Source organism: Alosa pseudoharengus, unplaced genomic scaffold (genome assembly GCF_046254945.1).
Source record: "Alosa pseudoharengus isolate Yale_2024_CS ecotype anadromous, Long Island Sound unplaced genomic scaffold, YU_APseudo_1.1 YU_APseudo_1.1_scf_9, whole genome shotgun sequence".
In the NCBI taxonomy this organism is placed as follows: domain Eukaryota; kingdom Metazoa; phylum Chordata; class Actinopteri; order Clupeiformes; family Clupeidae; genus Alosa; species Alosa pseudoharengus.
In genome coordinates, this window is record NW_027468881.1 from 34494009 (window position 1) to 34504008 (window position 10000).

The 10000-nt window shown below is 48.8% G+C and overlaps 1 protein-coding gene across 5 annotated transcripts in view; it reads left to right on the forward strand.

Annotated features, from left to right (window-relative positions):
- fmnl3 (formin-like 3) overlaps positions 1-10000 on the forward strand; it is a 41611-nt gene that overhangs the window by 23901 nt on the left and 7710 nt on the right. For all 5 annotated transcript variants that reach the window (XM_076276923.1, XM_076276926.1, XM_076276927.1 and 2 more), the window contains 17 exons: positions 321-429; positions 678-754; positions 1475-1568; positions 3497-3571; positions 3681-3791; positions 4179-4328; positions 5235-5336; positions 5713-6076; positions 6650-6730; positions 7024-7148; positions 7263-7465; positions 7877-8111; positions 8747-8815; positions 8907-8987; positions 9098-9227; positions 9400-9560; positions 9692-9793. In XM_076276923.1, coding sequence (XP_076133038.1) covers positions 321-429; positions 678-754; positions 1475-1568; positions 3497-3571; positions 3681-3791; positions 4179-4328; positions 5235-5336; positions 5713-6076; positions 6650-6730; positions 7024-7148; positions 7263-7465; positions 7877-8111; positions 8747-8815; positions 8907-8987; positions 9098-9227; positions 9400-9560; positions 9692-9793 — 2269 coding nt within the window. The remainder of the gene's footprint in view (positions 1-320; positions 430-677; positions 755-1474; positions 1569-3496; positions 3572-3680; positions 3792-4178; positions 4329-5234; positions 5337-5712; positions 6077-6649; positions 6731-7023; positions 7149-7262; positions 7466-7876; positions 8112-8746; positions 8816-8906; positions 8988-9097; positions 9228-9399; positions 9561-9691; positions 9794-10000) is intronic.

The following is a 10000-nucleotide window of genomic DNA, read 5'->3' on the forward strand; positions in this document are numbered from 1 at the left end:
ACTTCCTGTGCAGCAAGAACACAAAGAACCTAAAACAGGATGACAGCACACATGTGCACCCATGTGCAACACAGCTAGTCACCAACACTCCCTACGACTATGGAAGGGCTGCTTTTGAAGTGGATTTGGAGCCATGCATTTGTCATTTCTGTCATTGCATTTACATATTCACCACGCAGTAGTGAGATGAGGGGTTTTTCTCTTTGAATATTATTTGGATGGACACTGATGAATGGCAACATTGACTTTGTCCTTCATTTGAAGGGAAACATCTGTCCCATCTAGTGTAATTGAACAATTTAGTTTGTGTTCCTTTGCAGTTATGGCACAGCCACCAACAGCAAAACCATCAAGAACTCCCGGCTAGTGAGCCAGAAGGACGACGTGCACGTCTGCATCATGTGCTTACGAGCCATCATGAACTACCAGGTGACTGATCCGCTCAACCCACAACAACCCCACAACACACTGACAGTGCAACCCACTTCCTCACACATCCGGTGTCACTCAACACCTCAATACTCCCCCTACTGGTGACACCTGAGTACTGCCATTGGTGTACAACATTAGTCTGAATGAAAGAAATGCTCTGAAATAAATGTCTGCTGCAATGACTGATGTTTTTTTCCACCATTCCTGGTTGCTATAATGTCTGCACCCTCTTCTCTTGTTCCCAGTATGGCTTCAACCTGGTTATGTCCCACCCCCATGCAGTCAATGAGATTGCACTGAGTATGAACAACAAGAACTCCAGGTAAGAAATAAGAGCAGGTATTACCATTACGAACAAAGGCTTCCTGCCCTGTGTGAAAGGGCTGTACGGGCCAGATTGTAACTGAATGACTTGATTGGCCAGTTCTGGATAATACGCTCCCCTACTGACAAAGAGCTTCAGCCTGTTGCTGTGGTAGTTGATCGGAGCTGGCTGTCCACTCTCTAAGGAGCCAGACAGAGCATTAGAGGCTGGCTAGCAGCTGTGGGCTCGGCAGTGACATAAGATGAGCATTAAAAAGGCTGTACATTGATTTTACTGTCAAAATAACATCAACATATAAGAGAACAGATTATGTAGATGTTGTGAAATAGCAATAGTTTATCTCAAATGTATGCAAAGGCCTAAACTATTTGAAAAGTGCACTGCCTTCAGTGATTGATTTCTGTTAGCTAATGTCTTTACCTTAGACACAGGGAATGTAGTGATGATATTCTTTTGATATTTTCACTCTTCTCTTACACGTTTCTCACTATTTATACTCATGTGGAGGTGCTCAGTGTTATCAGCTATGGCTGTGACTGTGCAATGTCAGTAATTCTATCCTAGGCTTTGTACAGATCCTGTTTTTCCACCATGGCCTGTGTGTGAGTGTGTGAGTGTGTGTGTGTGTGTGTGTGTGTGTGTGTGTGTGTGTGAGAGAGAGAGAGAGAGAGAGAGAGAGAGATAGAGAAAGATGTCAGCCATGTTTTTTGTCTTCAGAACAAAGGCCCTGGTGCTGGAGCTGCTGGCTGCTGTGTGTTTGGTGCGAGGGGGGCATGAGATCATCCTGTCAGCCTTCGACAACTTCAAAGAGGTACCACCTGAGGCGGAACACCCTGCCTCTCTCTCTCTCTCTCACACACACACCGTCCCATATAGAGTCAGTGCGCCAGAGATTAAATGTCCTGCCGCACCCCTCCCTCACTCCCGCTGCCTTTGTGGCCAGAGTTTGGTGCTTGTTGGTTTATCTTCTGATTGTCCTTAGAGGAGCTGCTGCTTGGCCAAGCCAGCTGTCACTCTGCTCCTCTCCCCCGCCTGACACTGGGGGCATGAAGGCAAGACAATGGGGAGAGAGAGAGAGAGGGAGAGAGGGGGAGAGGGAGAGAAAGAAAGAGACTTTTAGGTAACATGTGCATGTGTAGGGTATGGATTTGTGTCAAACTCTATTAGTTTCATTAAGGAGCCAGCTGTATGTCAACCCTGGGGTCAAGATAAGAATCTTCTCTTGCTGGGAGATTTTGAGGCCAGGGAAGGGCAAACACATGCTCTTTTTCACACACACACACACACACACACACACACACACACACACACACACACACACACACACACATACACAGTGCCCCCATCTTCCATTTTAGCATCAGAGCTCAGGAACAGGACAATTAGCCCCCTATCTAAGCCCCCTAAACAGCCAGCGAGGCTAATCAGGCCGCTAGTCAAAACAGCAGGAGAGCCGCAGCAGCAGCAGCACTCCCAGGCAGAGCCCCACTGAAAGCTGATCCCTCAGAGAGCACCACGTGGGAGGGCCGAGCACCACAAGGAGTCACCAGAGAGATGCACCCACTTGCACCAGCCAGACCTCACCTGCGGTCCACTGATCTCGCCCACTGCCCCGTAGTGCCCATGCTCTCCTGACCACGACAGCAGGGACAAAGTCGAGCTCATGGTTCAAACAGTTCAAGAATTTCTCTCTTCAAGAGAGAAAAAAAAAATGTTTGTTTTCTTTTGCGCTCTGCCTCATTCTTTCTCTCCCTCTTTTCCTCTCTCTCTCTCTCTCTCTCTCTCTCTCTCTCTCTCTCTCTCTTTCTCTCTTTCTCTCTCTCTCTCTCTCTCTCTCTCTCTCTCTCTCTCTCTCTCTCTTCCATTGCACTGTTTGTGTGGGAGAGTCTGGTGAGATCGCTATCCCCCTTTCTGCCTTATTTTTACTCTCCTCTCTTCCCATGGCCTCCTATAATTAGGCTCTGTGCTGGCCGCCCCCCCCCCCCCCCCCCTCCCTGAGTCAGTAACCTGAGGCTGCAGTAGGCCCCACACTGACCCACACGGGCCTGTCCACCGCCCCAGTGCCCAGGCCTGGACCGGACCAGTCATGCTGCATATTCATAATCAGAGCGAGATGCACATGGCAACATGTGGAGCGCATTACTGCACCGAGCGGCTGCTGCAGGGGAACATGTGGCGCCTCAGCTCAGTGTGGGACAGAGGGGGAAATATCACATCCCTGTTTTGTACTGGGCTCAGAGTGGGACAGAGGGGGAAATATCACATCCCTGTTTTGTACTGGAATCAGAGTGGGACAGAGGGGGAAATATCACATCCCTGTTTTGTACTGGGCTCAGAGTGGGACAGAGGGGGAAATATCACATCCCTGTTTTGTACTGGGCTCAGAGTGGGACAGAGGGGGAAATATCACATCCCTGTTTTGTACTGGGCTCAGAGAGGCTCATTGTTGTTGTTGGGTTTGATATTATGTGTTGTGATTTATTTGAGACTCTGCTCTCTATCATCGTTCTATACACACACACACACACACACGCGCATGTGCACGCACACACACACACACACACACACACACACACACACACACACACACACACACACACACACAGGCTGGCACTCACACAATCAAATACATAGACACAGACAGAAAGACAGACTCATCCACACACATTCAGACACTTAGACCAATGGTCTCTGGACCTCGTGGGATCACTGAATGACCATTGATCTTTCCCTCTTAAGGTGTGCAAAGAGAAGCATCGCTTTGAGAAGCTGATGGAGTACTTCCGCAGTGAGGAGGGCAACATTGACTTCATGGTGAGGATGTGAAAGGGACACTCCCACAACCGCTCGACTCCCACAGTAGCTCGAGGAGACCGGACCCCACTGACCTCACTGACCTCACCCTTTTCGTTTGTCCCCGCAGGTGGCCTGCATGCAGTTCATCAACATCGTGGTCCACTCGGTGGAGGACATGAACTTCCGGGTTCACCTGCAGTATGAGTTCACCAAGCTGGGCCTGGACGACTATCTGGAGGTGAGGCCACTCACTCCGTGGGCTCCCTGCTGTCCTCAAGTGCCCCATCTCATCTGTAACAAGTTACGACAGACCAAAAAAAAGAGAACAAAACATGCGGAGCCAACGTCAGTTGTGGTTCATTTGGTGGCTTTGAGCCTATTGCGTATCCAAACGGTTCGCCTGTGCCTGTAAGACTTTAGAGTCTGAATTTGGTATGTAAATATTAAGTGGTCACGCAGGTTGGATTCATTATGGCAGACTGGTTCAGAATGACAAAAGAGGATGGAGGCCAAAATACCAAAGCTGTGGAGAGGGGGCCCGGAGAGAATAGCAGTGATACTGGAAACCCATTATTAGAAATGCAGAGATCTGCGCAAGTGTCTGAAGCTCTTTGTCTCCCCACAGAAATCGAAGCACACGGAGAGTGACAAGTTGTCGGTGCAAATCCAGGCGTATCTGGACAATGTGTTTGACGTGGGCGGACTGCTGGAGGATGCGGAGACGAAGAATGTGGCCCTGGAGAAAGTGGAGGAACTGGAGGACCATCTGTCCCATGTATGAACCGCATTACCCATAAGCACTCTGCATGAAACTAGAGCACATTGCATCCATGTCTCATGTGTTGACAAAATGAAATGTTTATTAAGCCACCCACCTCTCACAGAACCTTTAGTGATCTATTCCAAACAGATAGATAGAAAGATACTCCCTAATTGGGAGAGACTTCCTAATTATCTTTGCCTACCACTTTCACACATGCCTGTGAATATTTGTTTCTCTGTAGGAGAGAGTGGTGTTTTGTCTTAGTGTGGCTGTAGCTAACATGAAAACAATCCTCTAGCGTGTTACTGTGTAGACAGGCAGGCTCTCCTGATGTCACCATAGTGTCACCAGAGCGTGCCACACAACTGCAGGAGTTAACAAACCGAAAGGTCACGGGCATGCTTGCCGTCATTTGGGGAATTTCACAACAATACACTCACGCTCAGAATTTACTGATCTCAGCAGTCATGAGGGAGGGAGGGAGAGAGAGAGAGAGAGAGAAAGTGAAAAAAAGAAAGAGAAAGACAGAATACACCAAAAATTCCCCAAATACTCTCCAGTGTGTAGGCTGATCTCATCCAGAAAGTGAGTGTGCCAGGGGGTTCTCTTGCTCACTTGGATGCTGTGTCATGCTGCCGGGCATCTCCCGTTACGTATCGATGCGGCTGGGAGAGAGCGGGGGAAAGGGTGGGACCGGGAGAGACACTTACAGAATCGATCTGCTCTGATGTGCTCTCCTCTCCTCCTCTCCTCTCCTCTCCTCTCCTCTCCTCTTCACCTCTCCTCTCTCTGGCTCTCCGGTCTGCACTCCTCCGTCTCTCTCTCTCTCTCTCTCTCTCTCTCTCTCTCTCTCTCTCTCTCCGTCATGGCGGCCGCTCCATCTCTCCTGCCTCTCCCCTGCTCCTCCTGCCGGACTAGGTGACGGAAAAGCTGCTGGAGGTGGAGAATGAGACTATCATGAAAGTGGCCGAGCTGGAGAAAACACTCCTGCAGAAGGACAAGGATCTCCTAGCCATACGGGTAGGTTGATCAAATACGATATGCTAACGGTGTGATTCTTACTTATTATTATTGTAGCGTCGACTTTGTGTCCATCATTGTAGTTTGATTTCTACTGTATGTGGTCAAATGTGTCCAAACCACCTCAGCAAGTGATTAGATCATAATGCATCTAGGTGGTCATTTACAGTTGTATTATCGTTGTCCACTTGTGATCCGATCATCTGAGACACCATGTGCAAACAGGGTCCAGTTTTAGTCACCATCACCATCATAACTCATATCTCATGATGAGTCACAGCATGCTACTGTAATGACTCACCGGAGGCGTTATGGCTCCGTGTGGGTGATGTAATCTGACTGCCCTCTCTCTGACTCCTCCTCGTGGCGCGTGCAGGAGACGTACGAGTCGGCCAGCACCCAGGTGCACACGCTGCGGCGCATGATGAAGGAGAAGGAGGTGGCCTTCCAGCGGCAGGCCAACATCGAGAAGCGCCTGCTGGAGCTGGAGCAGCAGGGCACCATCCGCCTGCGCAAGAAGCCCGACGGCGACATCTCCATCGAGGCCCTGAGCGCCGGGGGCAGCGGGCCGGCCGGCGCGGCGGGGGTCCCCCTCGGCGAGCTCGGAGGCGCCCTCTACGCCGGTTTCCCACCGCCGCCGGCGGACGCCCTGAGTGGCAGCTCCATTCCCCCCATGGTTGAAGCGGCGCCACCCCCACCGCCACCCCCTCCACCCCCACCGCCACCTCCACCACTTCCAGGTACTCCATGGGGTTTGATATGCCAATCACACACTGACGACAGGCATCATTAAGGCTGTAATGGACACACACACAGAAACAGGCACTCTGCAGAGAACCCAATTGAACACACGTGTGTCCAGTATTATGTCTGCTGATAGGCACACAGCTGCTGAGGTCAGGAGGCGCCATCTATTTTAGTGTTGGTCGATGTACTTATTTATGAACGCACATTACATATGAAAGCTGACCTTGTTAGCAGCTGAAGAGATGTTCAGATGTTTCCGGAGCGTTTTTCCCCCTCCGACTCTCCGAAGAGCTGCTCCAGACAGAGACGAGGTTAGGCATTAATCACGGAGTGCGTCTGTGTGAGCGCCGACCGGAAAGGCGAAAGCAGAGCCTGTTTCCTCTCGCTCAAGGGAATGGCGCGAGGTCCTGCTCGCCTAGGAGGAAGCAGCTGCTAATGTCCATCTATGGTCAGAGAGGTGTGAGCTGAATGCTCTGGTGCAGAGCTCAGTGGCAGTAATTGCAGTCTGTTGAATTGTGTGTGGTTGTTGTTTCCTGGTGAGTAAAGGTTTGGCATCTTAATTGCAGGTCCCAACTGTATGGTCCCCCCACCCCCTCCTCCTCCTCTGCTCGATGGTCCATCTATGGTTCTCACGACTGGCCTATCAGGTGAGAGAATCTGTTCAACTCTGGACTTTCACGTAGGCTTGACATGTTGAAATCTTATAATTGCTCCAGAAGAGTGGTGTAAGCTCATGTTTTCTGGTGTAGGATTTCCATTTCGGGTCAAAGAGAGAAACTTTACTTTCAGAGAGAGTTCTGCATGTGTGTGTGTGTGTGTGGTGTGTAGTCTCGTCTTACTCTGTCTTCCTGAAAAGCTGACCGAACAACAGCTAGACGACAGTGGTGTACAGTTTGTGTTAAGCTGGAGTTTCATTGTCTTTGTTTGCACCCGACTACAGCTATCAGGATAAAGAAGCCCTGGAAGACCAAGTTCCGCCTTCCTGTCTTCAACTGGACAGCGCTGAAGCCCAATCAGATCAATGGCACCGTTTTCAATGAGATTGATGACGAGCGAGTGCTTGAGGTACATGGAATATACAGATGATAAATCTGTCTTAGGCCTAGGACCATAATAAGGATGTAGAGGCTATTGAGTTTTAGGCAGAACATCACTGATTCTGTGCTGTTATTTTTGCAGGAGCTGGATCTTGAGAGGTTTGAGGAGCTCTTTAAGACCAAAGCTCAGGGCCCTGTGGTGGACCTGATCAGCAATAAGAGCAAGGTCTCTCAGAAGGCCATCAATAAAGTCAGCCTGTTGGACGCCAACCGCTCCAAGAACCTGGCCATCACGCTACGCAAGGCTAACAAGCCCACAGAGGAGATCTGCAAAGCCATCCAGATGTGAGTGACACTTACAAACCCCATACACATAGACTGTCCTGACTTTCCAACTTTCCATAGTTTTCCTACCTATCCCTTTTCTGTCTTTTCAGTTTATTTGTATTTCTCCTCTCACTACTTCACTCACCAAATGGTTATTGCCGGTTATTAGCATGCCATTACCATCCACACTTCATTCCTCAACATGCAATTTGAGCTTTGTCTCATTAGTAGGGACATTCAGATTTTCCAAACCTTCCCTCAGACCTCATTAAAGGATACATATTTGAATGTAGTGTAATGGGGGATTGTATTTAGTTAAGTCATGATGATTGGTTTCAAACGGTCCTTTTTAGCTTGTTATGATAGCATTTTAATAGCGCTGGCAGAGCTCAGCATGACTGGATAACCATCTCGTGGTTTTTCTTGCAGCTTCGACCTGAAGGCGCTGCCGGTGGACTTTGTGGAGTGTCTGATGCGCTTCCTGCCCACGGAGTCGGAGGTCAAGGTGCTGCGGCAGTACGAGCGTGAGCGCCGGCCGCTGGATCAGCTTGCTGAGGAGGACCGCTTCATGCTGCACTTCAGCAAGATCGAGCGCCTCACCCAGCGGATGAACATCATCACGTTTGTGGGCAACTTCACAGACAACGTCAACATGCTGATGCCGGTGAGCAGCAGTGTGTGTGTGTGTGTGTGTGTGTGTGTGTCTTTTGTGTGTGTGTGTGTGTGTGTGTGTGTGTGTACGTGTGCATATGTGTGTGTGAGAGAGAGTGCATGAGTGTGTACATTTGTTTGTGCACTTGAGAGAGTGAATGAGTGTGTGTGTGTGTGTGTGTGTGTGTGTGTTTGTGTTTGTGTACGTGTGTGTGTGTGTGTGTACGTGTGTGTGTGTGTGTGTGTGTGTGTGTGTGTGTGTGTGTGTGTGTCTGTGTGTGTGTGTGTGTGTGTGTGTGTGTCTGTTTGTGTGTGTGTGTGTACGTGTGTATGTGTGTCTGTGTGTGTGTGTGTGTACGTGTGTGTGTGTGTACGTGTGTGTGTGTGTGTGTGTGTACGTGTGTGTGTGTGTGTGTGTGTGTGTGTGTGTGTGTGTCTGTTTGTGTGTGTGTGTGTACGTGTGTATGTGTGTGTGTGTGTGTGTGTGTACGTGTGTGTGTGTGTGTGTGTGTGTGTGTGTGTGTGTGCTTGTGAGAACTCCAATGAGTCATAAGTTATGGGTCAAAATGACTCAGTAACCTTAAACAACAAAGCAGCTCTAGGAGGCCCTTTTTGGTAACAACTTCTCTGTACGATTTGTTTTTGCAGCAACTGAATGCAGTCATTGCAGCCTCAGCTTCAGTCAAGTCATCCCCCAAGTTAAAAAGAATGCTCGAGGTAAGTGTTTTATTTATAGGGACTGACATGGAGTTTCAGTCTAACTTTTGAATAATGTTAACCAATCATATCCTGTATTCTCTCACATTAGATCATTTTAGCCCTGGGAAACTACATGAACAGCAGCAAGAGAGGCTGTGTTTATGGATTTAAACTCCAGAGTTTGGACTTGGTAAGGCAGTACCAACTTACTTTTCATGCAGTAAATCTGCATTGTATTATGAATGGTGGTTAATCGTAAGGAATAGAATATGACAATTAACAATCTCTTTCCATCCGTAGCTGCTGGACACTAAGTCTACAGACAGGAAGATGACCCTCCTTCACTACATTGCTCTGACCGTAAAGGAGAAGTACCCTGATCTGGCTAACTTCTTCAATGAGCTGCACTTTGTGGACAAAGCTGCTGCCGGTGAGACTCATTAGCATTAGCTTTAGGAAGCTAACATTTAGCTTGGAGCCAAAGTCACCCCAGCTAGCTTCTGTTCAATAAACTATACTAGGTTTTCGACAGTGAATGTAATGGAAATATGTATGTGTGTGTGTGTGTGTGTGTGTGTGTGTGTGTGTGTGTGTGTGTGTAGTATCCTTGGAGAATGTCTTGATAGACGTGAGGGAGCTGGGGAAGGGCATGGATCTGATCAGGAGAGAGTGCAGTCTCCATGACCACTCCGTGCTCAAGAGTTTCCTGCAGACCAACGATACTCAGCTGGACAAACTGCAGAAGGACGCCAAGACAGCAGAGGTACTGAACACCCTATCGAATCTCCTTAATGTACTAATGCTTGGTCAACTCCAGCCCAGTGGAATACACACCTGAAAAACTACATTTACCAGAATCACTCCCAACTGATATACCTGCCTGTGTGCTTCCAGGAGGCCTATAACAATGTGGTGCACTACTTTGGGGAGAGTCCTAAGACGACTCCGCCATCTGTGTTCTTCCCGGTGTTTGTTCGCTTTCTCAAGGCCTACAAGGTAAGAGAGGGTTCTCAGGGCTTCTGTTACATAACCACCTGTCACCTGAAACGAGGCTACACAACACAGGAATTAGCTAAGATTAACAATGTAAGTTATGTGAAGAATATGTCAGTGCATGTTAAGAATCTGTCACAAACAAACAAGTCAATGTTTGAGTAATTACCAGACCTGAAAAGGTGAGAATGTTTGTGGTTCGGTAATGCG